At 37.6% G+C, this 23276-nt stretch overlaps 1 protein-coding gene across 4 annotated transcripts in view; it reads left to right on the top strand.

Moving 5' to 3' along the window:
* STK24 (serine/threonine kinase 24) overlaps positions 1–23276 on the top strand; it is a 51864-nt gene that overhangs the window by 19209 nt on the left and 9379 nt on the right. For 2 of the 4 annotated variants that reach the window (XM_064712371.1, XM_064712380.1), the window contains 3 exons: positions 16086–16142; positions 18995–19103; positions 19228–19385. In XM_064712371.1, coding sequence (XP_064568441.1) covers positions 16086–16142; positions 18995–19103; positions 19228–19385 — 324 coding nt within the window. Of the gene's footprint in view, positions 1–5968; positions 6107–12457; positions 12519–16085; positions 16143–18994; positions 19104–19227; positions 19386–23276 lie in introns of those variants that run through there. The other 2 variants (XM_064712379.1, XM_064712381.1) reach the window with 2 other exon arrangements.

The following is a 23276-nucleotide window of genomic DNA, read 5'->3' on the forward strand; positions in this document are numbered from 1 at the left end:
ATGTTGAATATCCTAGGTAATGTAACTTGGAATGTGGGTGTTTGTGTGGGACTTGAATGAGTTTAAAGTTGGTGTTCTTTTGCTTCGCAGGTTTAACTGGTTTACTTTAACATTTATGAGCATCTCTGAGCTGATGTGACCTTAAATGTCAGCCAGAAGTTAATGGACTTGGTGCATTCTGTTGTCATTTGATACAACAGGCAGCCTTTGGCAGGTTTCATGGTGCTTATTGGGGTGGGAGACTGAACAGAGATTTTTCCTGCTCAACTGTAAGAGTGTGGAGTCCCCTGTGACAGGGGAGCTACCTCAGCGCAGGGAGAAGTGGAAGGTGTGAGTAGTTCTTGATGGTCCATTGTTGTGCTTTGTGCCCAGCCCCACAGCAGCAGCTCGTGCCCTGGCAGAGCTGACTTTTGCAACTGCAGTCCCTGAACTTTGGCTGTTAGAACCATGGAGTCATAACGTTGGTAAAGTTGGAGACGACCTTTCAAGATGAGGCCCAGCCATCAACTTAGCACCATGACCACTTTGTTCTGAACGCTTTCAGGGATGGTGGCTACTGCTTCCCTGGATAGTTTGTGCCAATGCTTTACAGTCCTTTCTAGAAATTTTTCTGTGAAGAAATTTCTCCACCTGGTACAACTTGAGGCTGTTTCCTCTCATCCTGTCACTTGTTACCTGGGAGAAGAGACCGACCCCCAGCTCACTGCAGCCTCCCTTCGGGTGGTTATAGAGAGCAATAAGGTCTCCCTTGAGCTTCCTTTTCTCCCCCACCTCCCCCAGGCAATCCTCAGGTGACTTGTGCTCCACACCCTTCCCTAGACTGGTTGTCCTCTGGACTCATTTAGACAGGATTAAATGAAACAGTAACCATCTTTCATTTTTTCTGCTACAATTGCAACCATGTTGTCATCGTTGCATTTTATGAGGGGTTGAAGTGCTGAAATGCTTTCTTCATTCTCTTGACCTAAGCTAGAAGGAATTGTCTTCATCTTTAGGAATTCTTGCAGCTGGAATGAGAAGAAGGCTGGGGCTGCAAATTCTGTTCTTGTGGCAGTGTTAAGAACAAAATAAGGCCCACTTTCCTGTGAGCCAACCTGTGTTCTGGTATGCTTACTCTTCTTTTGAATCACTGGTAACCCTCTGTTCTCATTAGGCAGCCCTGGCCTGCAGAGAAGTTGAATGAGTTGCCTTCATTTAGCTGTAGTAAATGTGGAGATGACACCTGGCTGGACTGCTTAGAGGGAGGTAGCAAGAAGGTTTCTGTAGTTCTAAAAGGCTCTCAGGTCTTGTTGGTCTACTGATTGAGAAAATGAGTAGGAAACTTCCATTGATAGAGCCCTATATATGGTAGCCATAAATAAGACAAAGGCAAAAGGATGCCAGAGAACCCATAAACTCTGTTTCTAGAGTCATGTTCTTTTGCTGTGAAGTCCTGTTTTCATATTTAAAATAGTTTGGTCTCTTCTTATTTCAGAGTTGTTAACTTGAACTCTGAGCCTTTGTTGTGCATAGTCCTTACTACTGTCTTTCGCTGTAGCTATTTGCTGCGCTCTTAATGATAAAAAAGTCCCTAGTTTGCATTGTCTTTATTCAAAGGTATGGTTTCAAATTGTAGTTTTAGAAACTTGTTATTCCAGTATTTTTCTTTAGCAGTTGCAGGGATTTTTGGCACTTTCTGGAATCTGTATCATATTCCCCTATTTTTTCACATCTGTTGAAAAATCTGCCTAGTAAACAATGGTGTCTTCAAGAATTTTGCTGTTCATCAGTGTAATCAGTTCTGCACTTTTAGCCTTTTATGGCTAAGTAATTCTTACTGTACAAATGTATCAAGGTTGGGAAGCATCACCTAGTATATCTCAATGAAAACTGAGAGTCTGTAGTTACTATATTTTGTATTTTGTGTAAGTACTTAACTGTATCATGTTATTCTGATCTTGTTTTAAATAAAAATTTAGAAAGCTTAATATAAAATATCATTTATTGGAAATAATATGTTTGTTGTCCTTGTGATTGTCTTAACAGCTGCCTCTGTACCACTGTGATTGCTGACCTCTGTATGGTATGTGTGTAATTTCACATCTCAGTATCTGCTTTTAGGCAGATCTAACAGTTATGAAAAAAAGGCAGCAGCAGTATCTTGTTTCCCATCCTGCTTACCTGTTCCTGCCACGTAACTTGTGTTGGATCTGTTGGCTGCATCATGAGGTGGTTCATCTGGGAGACAAGTTTCCTTGGTGTCTTCTCCTGTCCCTACCAAAAACAACCTTGAAAAGAGCAAACCCCAAACACTAACAGATCAACCAGTTCTGAGTTCTGTCTACGAAATGCTAGGTCAGGTGCACAAAAAAATATAAATAAAAAAATGGTAGACTTGAGTAGTCTGAAACCTGGGAGGTAGGGGGAGAGAAAAGTACCTCAGGTTTTGGTAATGGCTTACTTCTAGGTTAGCTGTAACATGAAGCCCTTTATTTAGTTTGACTATACAGATGAGGATGATGCAGCATTGCTTTCTAGCCATATGTAATCTTGTGTTAAATGTCCTTCTGTAACTTGTGCATTAACTGCTACACTTCTTGCTGCAGGCCTCCGAAATAATGAAAAAGAGAGTATTAATGTGGCATTGAGGTGTAAATCTTTTGCTGCTGATGCTGCAAAGGGGGAGGTCCAACTGTGCCTTAAAAGTGACCACAGAGGCTGTTGGAACTTTCAGTGAAGTGGTTCAGCTCACTGAGTGGGTAGGGGACTAACCACCTATTTTTTATTTATATTTTTAAATCTTTTGTCTTAAGGATTAGAGCATTTGTCACTGATGGTTCAGACTAGTCTAAAGTTTTATGCAAGCCCAATGCCAATACATTGTTTGTGGAGGTTCTTCCATCAGCCAGCCAGCAGTAGAGCTGAAAAAGGAGAGTGTGTGTATGTGTTATGTATGTGTATATGTTTAGGCTTATGTGCATTAGTTTTGTGGGCTGTTTCCCCATTTTTTTGCTCAGATACACTTCCTGGTACAAAGCTTTTCATCTAGAATGTGATTAGTCCTGGGCTGCCAGCCTGTTGATCTGATGTTCTCATGAACCTCTAAAACATTCTGGTTGAAAACTTCTTTACCTACATCCATAGCACCATAATCTGGTGCTCTTACATACTTACTGTGTTTTTGTTGCAACTTGAATATGAGTGTTAGGTAGTCTGCATAGCTTAGTTAACTTTCTTTTACTTAAGTATACTTTGGCATTTATGCAGCATTTTGGGTCAAATTACTTGTTCTAAGTGTCTGTGTGCTCTGTATGCACATAGTAGTATAAAAGCAGAGGAATCTTTACACTTAAGGGACATTATGGCATGTGGCAAAACGTGTTAGTAAACATTTCTAAATGTTGAATGTTGAACTTTCAGAAATTGTTGTTTGGAAAAAGTTGGTTAGACTCAGAAATACTGAACTTCAAAAGGGAAGTTGCCCAATTAATAGGTTTAAGGAGTGTAGTAGTTCTAAAACATTGCAGTTCTTGTATACAGTAGCCAGTATTTTCAAACAAATTCCTAAGGTTCTTTCTTTATACTATTAAATTCTGTGCTCTTGCATAACAGTTGGGATAAAAATGATCATTTGGAGGTACTGAGCTTTCTCCCTTTTTGCTTCCTTCAGTAGTTCCTTGAAACAACAACTTCTAAGAGCAAAACAAAAACATAAAAGAATAGGGGAGAGTGGAAATTATTTATGTGAATATAAGGTGTTTTTACCAGTAATTAGGTCAGGGTAAAATTTGTAAAGACTAAAACTAGAAAATAATAAGGAGTTTCCAGAAAAATTATGTGTTGTTGGGACTGGAATGATAAGCTTGACAGAAATCTGACTTGAAGATCCTGAGCTATTGTAGGGTTGATACATGTGTACAATGCCATCAGTAGTAAGAGTTTTGAAGAAGGATTGGCCTATGTGTGTTCTGTGAAGGGAATAGTGGAATTTAATAGCATGTGAATGCAAAAGGGGGAGGAAAAGAGGGTTATAGCTTGATAGGCTGCAAAACAGGGGTGCAGATGTTGGAAGTTTTGATAAGTGGTAAAAAAAGGGGTTAAACTGAAATGGATTGATATCTGAGCTAAGAAGTAAATCTGATTTGTAACTTTCATATTTAATTTAATTTGATGCAATGGATGAACAGGAATGGATGTAAGCATTAGAGCAATTGTATTTTTGGGCAGTGGAGAAGAAGGGGGTTTTGTGCCTCATGTTTTTGTTGGAATTTTGTTTCTGATATAAAGAAGGGAATAATTATAAACCCCCTGCGTCCTATTGATTTGAGCTACTCCAGTGAGGAAGGTTTAAGATACACAGGTGTAGAGTGACATTTTTGTGGGGGGGAAATTACTAATCTCAGTATTTGTTGGCTGCAAGGTTCTTTTGTTAGATATAATGCAATTTATCTGAGGTAAAGAATTCTGTGAACTAATTTACTTTTGGTTCCCATTTCCTGATTTGCTTTTGCTTCCAATTTTCTGGTTTGGGACCTTGTACAGTTCATCAATAACCAGTATCAGTAAAATTCAGTTCCATTTGGAGCTTTGTTTATGGGTTACATTTTTGTCTTGGTAACTGTTTATAAGAGGTGAGTAGATGGTCTGTTGGGATTATCATAGGACCACATAAGTAATTTAGCACTTAGAGAGATACACATACTAATCTTTGTGTGACTCTGTTGGTGGACTTACTGGGAAAAGATTTACCCCAGTCAGCAGTGTAGGTTTCCCCCCTCCATAAGGCAATGGCTTGGTGGATATGGTTATGAAGTACTTATCTACCTGGTAGACAGGGAAGGGAAGGATGAATCTTGTCAGTCTTAGTAAGAATAAAAAACGTAACAGTTAAAAGGATAGTGGTGGTAAGGGGCAGGATTTTTCATTCTTCCACCACTGTGTTATGAAGCAAGGAAAGGGAAAGTGGCTGTAGGCAGGTGGGAGGAGGAAGAGTATGAGTTTGTGTACACTTAGTGTTCCAGAGCAGTGGTTACCCATTCCAAGTGAAATATGTGCTGTTCTTCTGTTGTTGTGCAAGTTCCTTGAATTTACTAGCTAGGAGCTGGTTTTGCAGTCAAGTCAAGAAATATATGTCTTTGTGCTTCCACTGTAATGTACTTTGGTAGAAAGTTACAGATCCAGATTGCCCACTAATTTGCAGCTCTGGGAAATCATGTGCTTAATATGACATGCCTAGGCTAGTGACAGCTGGGCTATAAAGAATCATTTCTATGGTGGAAGGGCATGTGCCCAGGAAATGTGCCAAGGAGGCTGTGAATATGGACACTGTTAGAGATGACTCACTTTAGGAAAAACATGTAGCTCGTGGCTTTAGCATGTTGGCATGCAAACACAAAAGTCTGCTAAATGCTCTGCAGAAGGAATCTTTTTTCAGCACTGTGACAGAACATTCATTGTTGTGGGTTTTTTTGCAAGCAAGTGGCTCTGCAAACTCTCCTACTACTAGCTTATGGCAAAAAGGATGCATTTAAAGGTTAATTGTATACTGCTGTGGTGATTGCAAGAGGTAATTGTTGAAGAGGGTCTGCTGCCTTAGATGGTAGAGCTGACTAGTATATGTGTCTAGGAGTTGAAATGTGACATCTTTTCTTGAGACCTGGAGAAGGCAGGAGTTTCAGAGGATTGGAGAATGATTCCAAAGGCAAACAGCTTTTTTTATACATGTATACATGTGTAAAATACTGTCTACTTGAGATGATTCTGCTTAGTCTGAAGTGTCATGTTACCTGTGTTTTTCATGGACTTCAGAGAGTTGACTCTAACTGGGACGAGCAGTTCTTGTCTTTACTTAGTTTCTGTTCTGCATTGGCTACCCAGCAGATGCCTTTATTTTTTCCTTTGTGGTTGAACATGTTAGATGGCTGACAAACCTTGATGAAAGGACATAAATGCGCCACATGCAAAACCACAATGATTTCTTTGATTGCAGGGACCTTTTGGCCAGCTTGCAGTAAGGACTTGTGTTTAGAAGAGAACCTTTGGGCTCATCTGTATCTCCCTCCCCTCAAAGGGATGGCAGCCCCAGGACAGCTAGCATTCATCCTGACGCCAAGAGACTTCAAAGGAGGTAAGCGCCTCAGAAATGCTCCCCAGCCAAAACACTTGTCAGTCCTGCCCCCCAGCCTGGCAATATTCTTTACCATAGCACTACCAGCATTCATGGCTCCTTTGGGACAATTTTTTGAGAACTCTATGGGGCCTCATCAGCTGCTTGCAGCCCCCTTTAAGATTCATAAAGTTGTCCATTGCTGTCAGTTTGCTTAACAACGTGCCCCCAGTGGAAGGGAAAAAGACGTGCTATGCTTCTGGAGTATAACTCAGACATATGCTCCCCTCTTTCCCTTAGTTTTTTATTTTCATATTTTGGATGAGGTCCAAACTTGCGCTTTTTTCAATTCTTCTTCCTTAAGGGTAAATTTGGAGGAAGAAAAAAAAGAAGGCAAAACCAAGTGCTGCTTACTTCACATAGTTTTAAACCCATTTTTAAAATAGATTTTTGAATTAGCTCTTTATATCCAGATGATTTCCACCTAATTCTTTGTGTGCTTAAATTTCTAGTGAGCATTAGTCCAGAAAGGTCCTGTGGAAGTAAATTACTGCATTTTACTCTCCTTGAGGGACATATGTCCTTCGGAATTATTTTTCCATGTTAGAGATGCTACCTACATGAAGCACAGCCTTCCAAGTACCTGTGGAAAAGTAACTTAGTAAAGAAAGCAATTTAAAATAAACAGAAGTTTACTTTGATATCATAAATTTAAACACAAAATGCCCATTGTAGCTTTTTAAAATCTATTGTTTTGTAAAAGCAGACTTTTCAGACATCAACCGGTTAATTCAGGTGAATTGTATGAATACTCAGCGCTAGATCTTTCTTTCCACATTCTTATTCTAGTAGATAATATATATTATGCATATTTTGTACATAAAATTATATGTTCCAGTATATTCTTATTATATGAAAACAAAGAATATTACTGGAATCATAAGGAAGAACCTTCTAGGTTCTTGCTGTGTTGTTGTTGTTTTTTTTGTTTGTTTGTTTGTTTTTTTTTTCCTTTAGTAGGAACATTTGGGCATGTAGACCTTTAGTAAAGATGATCATATATTTGCTAAACAGCTACTATTTTTTTTCTGAGGGTGTGGATTTGGAGAGTATAGTTGGCACTCAGACTATGGAAGCTTTAGTATATTCAAATATGTTGAGGTAGTGAACAAGTGGATTGTCTTGGAAAATAATGTCCTGCCTAATTCTACACTTACATATGTGGAAATGAAGACAACTTGTCTTCCCTCATTTGATCTGCCTTTTACTCTCAGTGAAAGTGGAAGTGGTTGTTTTTGGTTTTTTGGGGGGTTTTGTTTTTTTGGGGTTTTTTGTGTGTGTGTGTATTTTGGTTTTTTTTGGGGTGGGGGACATAATTCTAAATAAATTTGGTCTTATGCCTGCTTCTCTAGAAATTCAGCAAGGAAGAGTAGAAACAGGACTGAGAATTGCTAGACTGCTTTCTAGTCTAAAAGTGTCTGTTGATGGGCATCTCCTCTGGTAAAATGAGTGACCTAGCTGTAGATGGGAAATGTTATATTGTTTGGAGGCTCTGGAATTAAATAATTTAAAAAATCGTTTTAAAGGTAAATCTAGTTACTCCTATTGTCAGTTTTTCCTGGAAGAAGCTGATATTCAAAGCAACATTCTTTCTCTTTCAAATTGAGAGTAGAACTCAATCGTTCATTTAGGAAGCAAAATCAATTTTAACCATTTTCTTTAGTAACAGTTTTAACTGTTAATAGTGTTAAACTGTTTTCTTTAGTAGTGTACCAGATGATCTGCTTCAGAATGGGAAGATTTTTAGTCATGCTTTAGTGATTAATAGTTTATCTTAATCTGTATTTCCTACCATCTGCTTTTGCTCCTCTTACACCTCGAAATCCCAAGGTAATATATTAATTTGCAAGGTTAAAGATAACTAATTCATGGCATCTGTTGGTTTTTCAATACTTTTTCACCTTTCTAAGAAAATGGGACAGTACTTGAAGACTCTGCTCTAAAGCATGGATTGTTAGTTGTGTCAGCATGGGGAGGGAGAGGACAGTTTATGCAGAGGATGTCTTTGGTGGCATACCTGTGTATGTGTAGTGCTGTTACCTCATAAATAATAGTTTTTCTTGTTCTTTGAAATCAGTGCTTGTCTTTCCATGCCATCTGACTGTCAAGTGCTTTGAAACAAGTGTCTTTAGAAAATAATAGAGTTTGGTTTTACTTAATGAAATCTCTAATAACATAAGCAAATAGCTTTCAGATAATACACCAACCTATACAATTTCATGTTGTTGTAGTAGGAGGAATTAGATGGAAAATGATTAGCAGATGATTAGATTGTCAAAGAAAAGCTCAAGTGAAAGATTATGTACATTGAAGCACTCTGTGCTTCATAGGAAGTGTTGGAGTAATGGTCGTATTCTTATTCCTTATTAATGAGGCTAAAAATTTTCTGTTCTTTCAGCTATGGAGAAAAAATTACAGTGCATATTGTGATTGCCTTCAAGAACAAACCATAATGTCTTAGAAAGAAGATGCGAATTAGCATAGAAAGTTTCTTTTTCTTTCCTTGTTTTCTGCGAATACAATTCCAAAAAGTTTTGAAAACATTGTAGCCTTTCCTGAAACTGTTTAACAGCTGTAGGACTGGAGTTTTGGAGTAATAGGATTGATTTGCCCATTTGCAGTGGAAAGGACTTTATTTATCAACACTAACAGAATTAGGTACCTATAATGTTCAAATTTTGGAGAAGCTTAATGTGAATATCTGACTTTTGGTATCAGTGATTCTATTCCTTGTCAAATCCTTGCTGTCTGTTGAAAGAATTATTCTGTGGCATTGAGCGATCAGACTGGCATCTGGATAGGCTGCTTGAAGTACAGGGGTGCATTGCTTACCTTCTGTCCCTTTGCAGTGATTGTGTACTGAAAAGAATGGAGTGAAAGAGTAGATAGTGATATGCTACTCATTCTGTGCTGTTAACATATGGCAGCACTGGGTGTTGTTCTGATTTGATTTAAATTGAGTAAAAAATATATAATGTGTGTGTGTGTATATATATATGTAACATTTAAAATTAGTCAAAAAATGACAAGAATTGAGGCCATGAGGTAGATCTGAATTGTATTCATTAGCAAAATTGTTCATTTGCTGAATAACAGCAACAGCCATCTTGTACTTACTCCTGAAGAACTCAATTTTGGCAGCTGCTTCTGTTCTAATAATAATCTGTGGGTCTATAAATTGAACAGTGAGCTAGTGGAAAGTTTGCAAATCCTGATGAATTTCACAGATGTAATGGCAATACATCAACTCGCAGGTGTCCTCTCTCTAAAGCCCTAAATAATTATTTTCTTGTATGTGTATTGCTTGTTATGATAGGATGAGCTCCAGGACAAGGACATTTACAGTGTTTGGGAGGTCTTGATGCTTCTTGATACATGTTTTCAGACCTTTATTGTTGGTGAAAGTTTTGGAAGCAGGAACCACAGATACATAAATGCCATTTCCTGTCATTGCCCAAATGCATTATTTGTGGCATCATACAGAACGTAACTTTTTGTGCCTGATCTGTATCTTTTTTGAAATTTCCCAATGTCCATGTGTGTTAATAAATAACAAGAGCTCAAATACCAGCGTTGTTCATAATGTTCATAATGATCTAGTGGCTGCAGTTGTGGCTTGGTGTTGAAAGGAGAGTGAGATAAGTAAGAATGGTGCCTGAAGCTGTGCTTGATGACTGTGAAAAATTTAGGTACATGAACTATTATATCCCTTAAGGTAGAGTTCCCTGGTTAATCATTCTTCCTCTTGTTATGAAGGGTGTCAGGGCCATAAATGTTTTCAGATTCATTTTAGACAAGTAGTTTGTGTTTCTGTCTCTGGTGAGTTACACACCTTGTTTTGGAGGAGGCCCTTTTATTGTGCTTGTGGGGTTGGTGAAAGCACCTTTGGCATTACGTGGTTCTGCCACCTGGTGGCTTTGACAAACAGCAGGGGCTTCAGATGCCACTTAAAAATGCATCCCCTCACATGGAGGGAAAAGTGGCATAAAGTAGATGTGGAAGATGAGATACATGATGTCTGCATCTTGTTTTTCAAAGTTGAGCATTTAAGAATCAGTATGCAAGTATTTTAAAAACTTCTGATTACTACACTTGTCAGGCTTCTCTGGGTTTTAAAATACGAGATTAACAGAAGACAAATCTCCATGTAATGGTAACTACTTCCAGCTGAAATGCAATTTAGAGAAGTTATCATGTTGTGTGCATTGTGTATTTCAAGGTTCTTTTAATCTGGTTTCTTATGCTTGGAGAATTACAAATATCAATACTAAATTTATATCAGTACTTAAATATAAGAGTCTTTTTCTGGTCTTATTACTTTGGCATAACTGAAAAATCAATTAAACTAATTATCACATCTCAAGTTGTGCAGTGAGTATCAGTTTTGGTACTAGTCTGTTCTTTTCAGTTGAAGTTGTGTCTTTTTGTGTTTTTCTGTATTTGAGGTTTTTCTTCTAATGCAGTGATGGTAAAATTTCTGTATATAGGTCAATTTAGCAAATCTGTCATGTTATTTCAATCAAATGTAGTATTTCTAGCTTCTGATTGTTCATAGGTGTTTTAATGCTTGCAAATAGAGATTTTAAGTGGAGTTTGGACGTGGCTTGTGTCCATAACTAAACAAGCTTTTTACACATGTTTATAAATATACTTTGTTCTGCTGCTATGGTACATTTGTGTACCATAAATGTAAGGTGGGAAATGCCTTTTCTCACAATGAATTCAAGTTGGGAAATTCTCTTTCTTACAATTGGTGTGGGGAGATTTTACTTCACTTAAAAAGCAAACGTATGCTTACTGTTGTTACTACAGTTTTCAAATTGGACAGGTCATTCAGTGCACTTACTTCAGGGTCCTTCCAGTCCTTCTTTTGTGTGACTGTGTTTGGTTTTCCTCTGCAGTCTCTCTTTCCCACAAGAAAGGAGATTTAGAAACAATTTCATCAGTACATACTTGGGTTGATTGCTCTAGCTTGGTCTCTCCTGTATAATATCATTGTGTAAGAAATGTGTATGTTCTTCACATAAAAAAAATACAAAGCATCTCTGAAGGTAGGCCTCTCCCATGTTTATTCAAATCTTTTTTAACTTTGTAGGGACTTAAAATTAGCAAAACTTATTATCCAGCATAAACAGAACAGATGACTGGGGATACAAACATTATATATATAGCCAACACAGGACACATGGTAATCTTGATTACTTGTTTCTGTAGGTCTTCTGTCCTCCTCAGATTTCAGTTAAAATGTACCTTTGAGATACTATATGAGTTTTTTGGCAGATGGCCTTCTTTTTTCTCCAGTGTACAGTCTTCAATTTTTATGTACTAGAAATTCTTTACATACTGTACCTGCACTTATTTTGCAAGTACTTTCATGGTATGGAAGTAACTTGATGAAGGAAACTTCATCAGAGGTGAAATTGCTATTGTAAGGTTTCCTGTGCTTTCAGAGTTAAAATCAGAAGTCAGACCTCAAGAAGAGCAACCATAGTTTGGAAAGGATCTATAGAAACTCTTTTAAAAGTTTCTTCTGGCTGTTCCTTTCTTCAGCTTCATAGTATCAGAGGAAAACCCCTTGTTCTTGCGGCAAAAAAAGGAAATATTCCATGTGCCCTCATTAATCTACTTCTAATTTTATAGAGAAATAATAATTCTAAATTTGGATTGGTGACTCACCATGGCATCACTGTATTTTGAAGAAAATTCAATGCTGTGTTGTGGCTGATGCTTAGAAGAAGAAAACTGTTCTTGTTTCAGATCTTAAAGTGAAGCACTGAATGTTGTTAGTGTCAGTATATAAATGTAGTATCTTCTTGAAAGTATAAGTGATTATGTGTAATATATAATTACTAATCTAGGCTATGGAAGAAAATATAGGGCTTTCAGAGTTCTGTTTGAGAGCAAAAGGAGAATATATACTGAAGAGGGTGAGAAGTTCAAGCAAAAAAAGAATTTGGGCAGCTTTAAAAAGGAAAGTGCCAGTAGGTGTTAGGGAATGTAAGGCATGCCAGAGATACTCAGAAAAGCAGGAAAGGAGGCCTGTTGCTATGGTGATGCCAAAGTCAATTGATAGTAGCTCTGTGCTGGCCTTGTGCTGTTGTTACAAGGCATTATCTCTGGTTTGCATGGCCAGGTTTTGGTACTGGGGGGGCACAGGGGCAGCTTCTGTGAGAAGCTGCTGGAAGCTTTCCCCAAGTCCTAGAGAGCCACTGCCACCTGGCTCCAGGGTGGGTGTGCTGCTGGCCCAGGCTGAGCCCCTGAGTGACTGTGGCAGTGCCTTTGGGATAACAGATTGAAGAAGGGAGGAGAAAACCTGCACAGCTGCAGCTGGAGAGAGGAGCGAGAACGAGTGAGAGGAACAGCAAACACCAAGGTTGGTGGAGAAGGAGTGGGGGAGGAGGTGCTCCAAATGCTGGAGCTGGCATTCCCCTCCTGCAGCCCAGGGAGGTTCAGTGGGACCACAGAGATCCACCTGCAGCCCATGGGGGCACCCACGCCACCCACACGGGTGGATGTGCCTGAATGAGGCTGGGACCCTGTGGGAAGCTCACTCTGGAGCAGGTTTGACAGGACTTAGGACGCTGTGGGACACCCACAGCTGTTCCCTAAGGACTGCACCCCACGGAAAGGACCCACACTGGAGCAATTAATGAAAAAGTGCAGCCTGTGGGAAGGATTCAAATTGGAGAAGTCCATGGAGGACTATCTCCTGTGGGAGCAGGGCAGGAGTATGAGGAGTCCTCCCTCTGAGGAGGAAGGAGTGGCAGAGACGTGATGAACTGACCATGATCCCCATTCCCCATCCCCATTTCCAGTGAGGGGAGGAGATGGAGAAATTTGGAAATGAAATTCAAGCCCATGAAGAATGGGCCAGGGGGAATTGGTTTTAAGATTTGGTTTTATTTTTCTACTCTGCTTTGACTAGTAATTAATGAAACTGATGTCCCCATTTTGACTCTGCTTGCCCATGAGGGCAACTGGAGGTTGTTCTCTCCCTGTCCTTGCCTCAGCCCATGAGCCTTTTGCTATATTCTCTGTCCCATACCCAGGTGAGGAAGGGAGTGACAGAGTGCTTTTGGGGGGTACCTAGCATCCAAGCCCCCACAGACATAAAGTCAGTATATATAGTTGTTGGCTCTAAAATGAAATACATATTGAGAAATTCATTACAGCTGTCTCACCAAAAGGATTTATTTACATCTTCTTGTCAAGCAATATATGCAGATTTTATATATAAAAGCTTAAAAACATTCAAAAAATAATTAAAGAAAGGTGATAATAAGATTTGCTACCATAGTAATTAAATTTGTTTCAGTACAACGTGTGAATCTGTTCAGATACTTCATATGAATGATGGAAACTTTAAAAACCCAAAACCATAGATGAAGTTGAGTGATATTTCTGAGGCAAGGGGGAACCATAGAGAATTAAAAATAACTTTGAATATAGAGATACAGATAAAAAGATGGCATAATTGTAATAGATTGCAATTACTTAGCTTTACACTGGGATACAGGTACAGGGGTGCGTGTGTGTGTGTTTGTGTGTGTATGTATTTCTTTACTGTATTTCCGTGCTTCATTTGTTTTAAAATGTAGAATTACTGAATTTAGTGGATTTTGTATTGTGACTTCAGACATGTGGCCTCAGGCAGCTGATGATGAAAATTTCAGGAGCAAAGACTAGTTGAACTAGCAAAATAATGAAAATTATAAATGATTATTTTAAAAGACTGTGAGTAATATAACATGTAGTAGTGTAATTGTGTTATATAGTTGTGCAACTGTGTAATTAAAATTTATGTGAGTTATTTTCTACTTCTAATTTCTAGTTTTCAGCTGGAGAATTTGGTACCTAGGATTCTAGAGAGTTTCTCTTTTGGGAAATTACATCTTATTTTTGAGTTAAATCTTTGAATCCTTGAGATAATAGAAAAGGGAAGACACAACTCACGTTGACATCTGTGTGAGGTGTTGTCGATGTTTGGAAGTTTTTCCCATTTTTTTTTCTTTTTCCCTTCTTTTCTTCATTGTTCTTGAAAATGGTCAAGGGGTTTGCCTGCTTCCTTTACCTTGTGCTTTCCCAACCAGGCACTTCCAGTGGACTGGGAAGTAGTGATAGTTGACATCTTTGTGTTTAAGTTACTATTAAAATGAAGTGTGAGTTTTGAATATTCAGGAACTTTCATGTAGCTTTGAAACACATTTTATCAGCAAAATATAAATATAAAATTTTGATCACGTTTAGGATGACTCACTATAAGACACATCTCAGTAATGTTCTTGTTCTGGAACTGCTAGGACCTGGAGCCTTGAAGGGACAGGAAAAACATGGAAAAGTTTAAGCAGAAAAACAAGTATTTCAGTACTGTGAGAGACTCTATCAAGATGAGTTACAGTTCTTGGAATATTTGTGGTGTCTGCAAGAAAGTAAGCACTATCAGGGTGTTGTCTCTCAGTACTGAGGAAGAATATATTTTTTAATTACTCTTTCTTCCTAAAATCCATGTTCTGGCTCTCTTGAAATATTTTTAACAAGGCAGTGTTTGTCAAATAGCATGAGTTGATTCCTGAAGAAAGGTATCTAAATTTAGCTGAATCTCTGTGTTAAAAATAGTGGATGAAGAAGGAACCCTAATCCAGGGTCTTATCTAAAAATAGTACGGTATGTGTAACTGGGAGTAGGAAAAATGCACATTTACCTACAGCAGGAGTCCAGAGAGGGGGTTGATGAGTGAAGTATAAATATAATAATGACTTAAAGACTTAAGTGAGTCCTAAGGGCTAAAATTTTAATCCCTCAGAGGATTTAGATGAAGTTATGTCCTGCAATACATTTACCACTTCTCTAAAAATTTGAATCCATCGTTACAGATGAGAATTCAGAGTCAGGTGTCCTGGCTATGTGCCATTATTTTTACACGAAGTTTTATTCTGTCAGATAAAGTACATGAATATTGTTGCTGTTTATGTGCTCCTTGCTCTGAGAGATATCTATATTGTTATGCTAGAGGTCTTGTGAAAGTTTGGTGCATACCATAGAGGTGAAACTAACTAAGTGTAAAATAACTTGATAACCATAAAAACTAAACCACCAATGTGTTTTGTGCAGCAATTTCATTTGAATACCTACCAAGTAGATTTGTGGCTTTGCTTTGTTGTGTGTTTTAAGGCTGGTACTGTAAGGAAAAGCTGAACTAACTGCTTCTCCTTAGTGTATTTGGGAAAAATGTGCTGCAAACAGTGGAAAGAAATGATTTGGTCCAGTGTCTTTCTTAGCACACTGCGTTGTATATTTTGTGTTAAACAGTCTTGTGGTACCAAGGTCTTCTTTAGGAGTATAGTAGCTTGATGTTGTTGTTAGCTTTTCTTTTACTAGCTGAATCCAGTAAGTTGCTATAGTCATTTTAAACAGTCTTCGTTACTACTTTGCTTCTTCTTTCTTGAACAAAATTGTGCAAAAATTCTATACCATATATCAGATGCATAAGCATTAGTGGAGAAAACCTACTTGACTGTTCAAGAAAATGAAACAGTGCAAAAAAATGAAGAATAAATTCTATTTCAATTTAAACTAGACAGGAGTCAAGCTTACTTAAAGAAAATATTTTGAGGTATCTGTACAAATAAAGATGATCAACAAAATAGAGATATTTTTTAAGGAAAGGAAATATGTTATATGTAACACTATTTGATATTTGGAGTGTCCATAATTGGAATTTTAAAATTGAAATGCATTCTTCTCCATGCTCACACACTCTTGAGTAAATAATCCAGAGATATTTTTGAGGAACAGCTAAATGTTAGTGATGTTTCAAAACTATGGATAATTTCTTCATCAAAAAGAATGGGACAAGTCCCATTTACTCAAGTTACAACTTTTTTTTTTTAACCTTAATGCATTTCTTTTTTTTTTTTTTTTTGTTTTTTTTGTTTTGCAGGACACAAAATTATGGATAATAATGGAATATCTGGGTGGAGGCTCTGCCCTTGATCTAGTAAGTAAATGATGCATTTTTTTTTACTTCACATAATTATATTCCTATCTTATAATTCTAGAAACTATAATAGATCACTTGACTGTGGCAATGTTCACTTTCAGGAAACGATAAAATTATTTGTCAATGCAAGAAAAATGTTATTTTCCATGAGGCATGACTGATTATTTGTGTAAATAGAAGGGAACTAAGCAACATAATATTGGAAGCAGGATATAAACATCTTAGAATGCTAATCTTCAGTCAGCCAGAGAGCACTAGTGCCTGAAAATAGATTTTTGTATCTCTTAATTCTGCCACCAGAACCCTTATACAAATTTATACATTTTAATATATTTTCCTCACCATCCCCTCCCCCAAGAAAATAAACAAAAGGTTCCTTGTTTGAAGTCTTTCTGAAGCCTAAACAGACAGAAATACAATTTCGGCTGGTATTAAAAATAGTATTTCAGAGAAACAGAAGCAGCTCTGGACTCCATGGAGGGTAGAGAGGCCTTGCAGGAAGCCCTGGATAGACCAAAGGGCTGTGCAATCATCAAGGGTATGAAATTTAACAGGAGCAAGGACCTCATTCTGCACCTGGGATGGAGTAGCCAGGTTTGAATTGGAATTCAAAGGGGACAGTGCAGATCATGTTTTCTGTAACTGAATGCTGATATTCAGCTATTAAAAAGCACCCAAGCCCCTTCCCAAATGACACACCTCCTTATGTTCACTGTGGATTTGAAAAACACTATTATAGAAATAATAATGCATGTTTTAAGTATGTGAAAATTGTTATTCAAACTGTGGCAGAATGTCTTTGTAGCAGAGTTTGCAGTTGTCAGATAGGATAACTGATAAATGCTTGAGGAAAGAGCAAAAGGAGCAAGGGGATTCTGCTGGTGACATCCAGAGCACAGGAGTGGGTATTAAATGTGGGCTTCCTGCAGTTCTGTATTTTTGAATGCATTTATACCTTTAGATTCCACATCTGTTAGGAGTTCAGTGGTTGTTAAGTTCCCCATAAAGATACGATAAAAAATCTGGATTTATTGTTGTGATCACTTTTTTCTTCCAGACGGAAGAGCAATTAGAAATTGTGTTTGCTTTTATAAATTAGCTATTTCTTTCTTTGTATAGGTATAAGAGAGCAGAATGAAAACACGTTTCCATGTTTTCTTCTTTTTTTAAAATCTCACAAATTTCACTTGTGTGATCACTGTGTGTTTATTATCTAAGTTTGTTGCCTAGAAATAGTAGAAAGTACATGTTCACATCTTAAAATATTATTGAAGAAATTTCACCCCAGAAATTAAATCATCCTCTAAGTGTCTATTAAACACCTTTTGTGTGCTTCATTAATTTTCAGTTTATGTTCTGGTGTATGTTTTCCTTGTTCTAACATGCACATTATGGTTCTCAACTAGAGCCTGGCATGCTTTGCCACGTTTTCATACTCAAGGCAAGGATTGCCGAGATCCTTGAATTCCATGTTCTGAGTGCACACGTGTCATTCTAGCTTGGTGTTTTCTGTACTTGAATATGCATGAGTATGGATGATTTCAAAATCCTGCCTCACAAGGAGAAGTACATATAGTGCAACTGCATGTACATTTTTGGTCAAACTTTGAGTATAGTTCAAGTTTGTGACCAAGGTACAAGTGCCAGTCTTCTCAGATTTACTCTGTTTTCAGTAATTCCTCCTCACTAAGGTGAGCTGAAGCTGACATAAGAGGTTTTCCCCCATTAGATGTGCTGTGTCATGTTACCAAGTCTCAAACTGGTGCTCACAGCCTGGCTGGAGCAAAGCTTTGAGAATGTCTTAGTGGGTTTCAGTGGTAATATTGTGTGTATTATCAGAGCTAAGGAAAAGCCAATAAAGATTATAACTAAAGCTGCAAAGATAAAGCAAATGCATTGTTACATGAAATATTACCTCTGTTGCTATGCATGAGGATTTCTGAGGGATGTACTATTTTTAATTTTTATCTGAAAATCCTTATCTGAAAGTCTTTCCTTCTCCCAGAATGAAGCTTTAGAGGTACAACGTTTTGATTGTGATTCAGTGAGTGCTGTTGTGCAGTAAACTAGAATAGTGGAATATTTCCAATATTAACTGTTGGACACAAAGTTTCAGTGTCTCCCTGGAGATGCCCTTATTGTTTAAGGACAGGGTTTAAGATGCCCTTATTGTCTCTCTGGGTAGTGGCCTTTCCTCTGTTATTCTCACTTTTAGAATTCATATGACATGTAAAGTACTTTGGGATCATGTAATGTTACTGATTCCTCTCATAAGAAAAATTACTTGGAATCTTTTAACAATTAGCAGATTTATATTTCCAGTATTACTTGAAAAAAGTTAATGTTTTAAAGGTAATATTCTTTCAGCCTGTCATTTTGAATTGAGTTTTAGAGCGTTTCTCAAAGTCCAGTGCAGTATGTAGTCACAGACTGATGGATGTAGTACCTTGAATGTCTTAGCTTCTTGCTCAGGCTTTGAGATTTGGGTCCACATAGGGTCTGTGGAGTTGGACATCTAAGTTCAGTGTAATGTTAACAATCAGATGCTTTTCAATGTCATAGTATATCTGACCACAAAGCAAAAACTCGAGGCTCTGTCTTTATGGCACCTTTAACAAATTTTACATAATATTTAAAATAAATTATTTCTTTGCCTGTTGTTCATTAAGCCATTTAGTTTAGAACTATGTGTTTTAAAAAAGAGTATTTTGTCTCCCATTATGAAGTTAGAAAATTGGAAGTTTTGAGGGCTGACAGAAGGAGTCGTTTCTTTTTATAGTCACAGTGTTATTTTTGTTCTCTGTTTGTCCTTTTTTTATACATATTTAAACATTTCTTGCATCTCCTAGTTAGAGCCTGGCTCACTTGATGAAACTCAGATTGCTACAATATTGAGGGAGATACTCAAAGGACTTGATTACTTGCATTCGGAAAAGAAAATCCACAGAGATATTAAAGGTAAATTGTTTTATTTGTGATGAAAGAATATCAGAAGAACTCATGCAAACCTGTATGAGCACCCTTACATTGTCAAATGGTATCAAATATCTTCATTTCAGGTATTTCTTCTTCTTTATTCCAGCTGCTAATGTATTGCTGTCAGAACAAGGGGAAGTAAAACTGGCAGATTTTGGAGTAGCTGGGCAGCTAACAGATACACAGATAAAGAGAAATACCTTTGTGGGAACACCATTTTGGATGGCACCTGAAGTAATAAAGCAATCAGCATATGATTCAAAGGTGAGCTACTTCAATGCATTACTAAAGTTCCTTCCTTTTTCTGAATCAAATTGCATAGGTTGGTCTTCAGAATGCAGCTAATAACTTTGGCTGTGTCTACATGAGGATGTGTTCAGATGACACCTAGCAGCTAAAAGCTGTTGGTGAGGAAAGGTTTCCTAATTTGTATCTAAAGTTTACGTTTTCTAGTTTATTAAGACAATCCAGATGGCAAGAAATGATACAGTACTCACGAGTGCATCTCATCACCTTTTTTTCCCACTCTATCGATGAGTATTTTTGGCTGTTTTAAAAGTAGAAGAGTGCAGATATTTAGAAAAAGTAGAAGAGTGCGAATATATTCATAATGTTAATATTCTTCCTCTTGCTTTTAGAAAAAAAAAATAGCCAGCAACACAGTTGAAGAATATGGATTTGGTGGATGTGAAAGTGTTGTTTGAAAGGGCTGTTACTCATCTCTGGCAAAATGTGCTGCTCTGACCGTGTTCTTTCAGATTTGCCATTTGGGAGGTGTTGATATTAAGTACCAAATTTATCTATATACAGGATTTTGATCTAGGAGAGTGGCACATCAGCATACTGAAATCTCAAGACAAGCACAAAAAACCAATTGTAATACATAGCTGGGTCACAATAGAAATGTGATTCCATGACTGTTCTCTGTATTCTCACCAGTATGGCACTGTGTGTCCCTACTTGCCAGGAAGGAATATGCCCACTAGAGCCACTTCAAGCCTATTGCTTTTTTTCAAAGTTCTTTGTGTTGGTTACTTGTTTTTTATGCTTCTGTTGGTTTGAGGTACATCTACAGCTCTTTGCTGCCCCTGCCTTCTCCCTGCCCCACACGGCCTGGCTAGCTCAGCAGGACCCTCATGTATCAGGAAAGGCACCCATGTATCTTTGCCCAGCCCACTGCTGCAGCTGTAGGTCTGAAACAAAGGTCACCCTCAAGCCCAATTTGTGTTAAGATAAACTGTCTTTATTACAATAATCAGTATTTCATTATGTTCTTCCCTGAGCTCATCTTCCTTGCCCATCTCCTCTGATTTCCCTTTAGGGATTTGTTGATTGGTTGTATCTCCATGCAATGGGACAGGTTGGGATGTTTCTTTCCATTTGCCAAGGCTGATTCTGGTCTAGGCTGTACTATTGCTTAATTCCCTATTTGATATCTTTCTGTAAAGAGGCTATAACAAGCAAAACACTGTGGAACCTATAGAAGCTTAAATAACCCCCAAATCCCAATTTAAAGTTGAGTAAACATTTTTTGAATGGTGGTAGTTGTTTTTTCCCTTTGTGTGTTTTTGTGGGGGATTTTTAGTTAGTTTATTTGTTTTGTTTTTGGTTGGTTGGGGTTGGGCTTTTTGTTTTTTTGAGGTTTGGCTCCTGGGAGTGACCATCACTTGGACAAAGTATGATTCAGCTCTTACGTTTTCCATTCTGGCTGTTTCAGTCTGCAATGTCATATGGACATAAGAGTCTTGGATACTTGATGAGGATTCCCAATAAAAGCTTGAAAGGGCTCTAGGTTTTGCCAGTGCTTCTGCTTCCTGTTTTGATTCCTGTCTTATCTGAAAACATGTTTTCTTAACATGCTTCATTTTCATATATCTAGTTCTCTGTTCTTTCTACTGTAAAACTTGTACTGTAAAAAGTAGATATTTAATTTGAAAGTGTCTTTCTTTTGCACATAGCCTGTTTCTTTGAATTACAAGAACTTCAAAGCCAGACTGAATTTTACTCATTAGATTAGAAGAGGAAAGGCTTATGGCAGTATTGCAGTAAATAGTAGTTACCAGTGAGTTGGTGACTGTCATCTGAACTTGGAAGAAGAATTTCTGTTCAAGATTTGAAACTTTAAAAATTGCAACATGTGAATGGACTGTCACCACATCCTGAGGTCATGCTTATCCCTCTCCATTTGGAGAACTATTTGTGCTTGTTCTGGGGTTTCACTGTCACAGTCAAGTCCATCCCAGAAATGCCTAATTGGGTACATGTGCAATTGGTACTTCCTTTCCTATCTGTGAAAGGGGAGGATATGGTTCCAGAGGAATATGGGGTTAGTTATTTTTGATGATGGGTTTCCAAAACCCATCTGGGACTTCAAAGAGTCTAGTGTGCATGACTATACCAGCCATGGTTTGTTGCACTTTTTTGTTCATTTTGTAGAGGAAGGTCACTAGCAGTAGAGTTATAAGTACATGAGAACAAAGGAAGTATTTATATACATATATGTGTGTGCAGGTGGAAGTCTGTGCACTCAAACACATGTAAATTTGGTGTTTATACTTCATATACACATTCTCCACCTGTGACTGAAAGTCTGGAAGAGGAAAAGTATCCATTTATGTGGCTTTAACACTTCACTCTTGAGAAACTGAAATTCTGAATAAATTGGAAATAATAATACTCAGTTGTTATCATGAAGACTCATCTTCACAGGTGACATTTTTCTTTTGTAACCAGGAAAAGCTTTCCTGCTAGAGGGAAGTTACTCATAATTAGGCTTGAGGAGAGCTTAGCTGATAATGCTCTTATTATTAAGATAAATGAAACTCAGGGCTCATGTGCTTATGTAATTCTTTGTGCTCAGGAACTGTTCTGTAACATGGGCTAACAAAATGGCATTTCATAAATTCAATGGTATGCTAATTGACTCTGTGTTTTTTTTTTTTTTCCATTCTTACTTGCAAAATTAAGTAACTAAGCTCTTAACAGTAGGATACTGTCTGAACAAGGAAGGAGGAGCTTGTTTTGGGCCAGGCACTGTGGCTGTGATAGTGGAATGGATGTGTACAAGTCTGTCAGGGATAACCCTGAGAATCCACAGGGGTGACACAGGTGGGGTTCAGGGGTACTTTGTAAAGGCAGCAGTGATGAATGAAATCTCTGCTCTGTCCAGTACCTGGAAATAGTTTTGTTTACAGCATATCAAAATTCCAACTGCTCTGTTTGGGAGTAAAACCAGACAGCTTATGTCAGATGTCAGATCTTTCCTGTTTTCCTGAGAATAAGTCTTTGTTCTGCTTTCACTTAAAAAGAAACAGGAAAAAACCAAACATAAATATTTTAATTGGTATCTTGTACTTGGAACAGACATTTCTGTGAAAATTTTTTTATTTTACCTTTCTGACAGGTTTATGATCCATTCTCTTGACTTTTGGGTCTGTGATTTCAGCAAAACCTAAGAGAATTACAATGCATTGCTTCACATTACTTCAGGCAGATTTGCAATAAGATTTGTGTCAAGGGAGACAGCATTCCCTAGAAAGAGTAGCACATTTTGATGGTGAAAACTTTTAGAGGCTACTTGGACCAAAAAGCTGAATATTACTGTACAAGACTGCATTTCTCTAGTCTGTGAATAAGAATGATAAATAAAACCAGTGTTGAGCTCCAGGGAAGTTATATTCTAATGTATTAAACTTCTGACGGTTGTACTAGCTAATTTATGTTGAGGAAAAATCTTGTGCAAGTTAAAACACTTTATGTAAATATTTTAGACTTACCCCATATTTACAGAGTGTGCTTGAATATGGTAGATAAAATGATGGTTTATAACAACTCTGCCATTGCTTTTTGGTATAGTAGTATTGATTTCAAAAAAATTTAAACTCTGCTTAGTATAACTTTTATACAGAAGAGTGGAGACAACCAAGAAGCTCTGTTTACTTGGGCTATGAGGCTAATCACATAAAACAATGGTAACAAAACCAATTTGCACAGGAAGTTATTTACAGTAAAGCTTGAAAATCTACCTTTACAAGTGTGATGGTTGTGACTGGGGTAAAATTAATTTCTTCACAGTATCTTGTTTGTGGCTGTGTTTTGGGTGTATGCTGCAAGTGCTGACAGCTCAGGGATGTTTTCCTGATTGCTGAACAGTCC

The sequence above is a fragment of the Zonotrichia leucophrys genome, chromosome 1 (assembly GCF_028769735.1).
Source record: "Zonotrichia leucophrys gambelii isolate GWCS_2022_RI chromosome 1, RI_Zleu_2.0, whole genome shotgun sequence".
Taxonomy (NCBI): Eukaryota; Metazoa; Chordata; class Aves; order Passeriformes; family Passerellidae; genus Zonotrichia; species Zonotrichia leucophrys.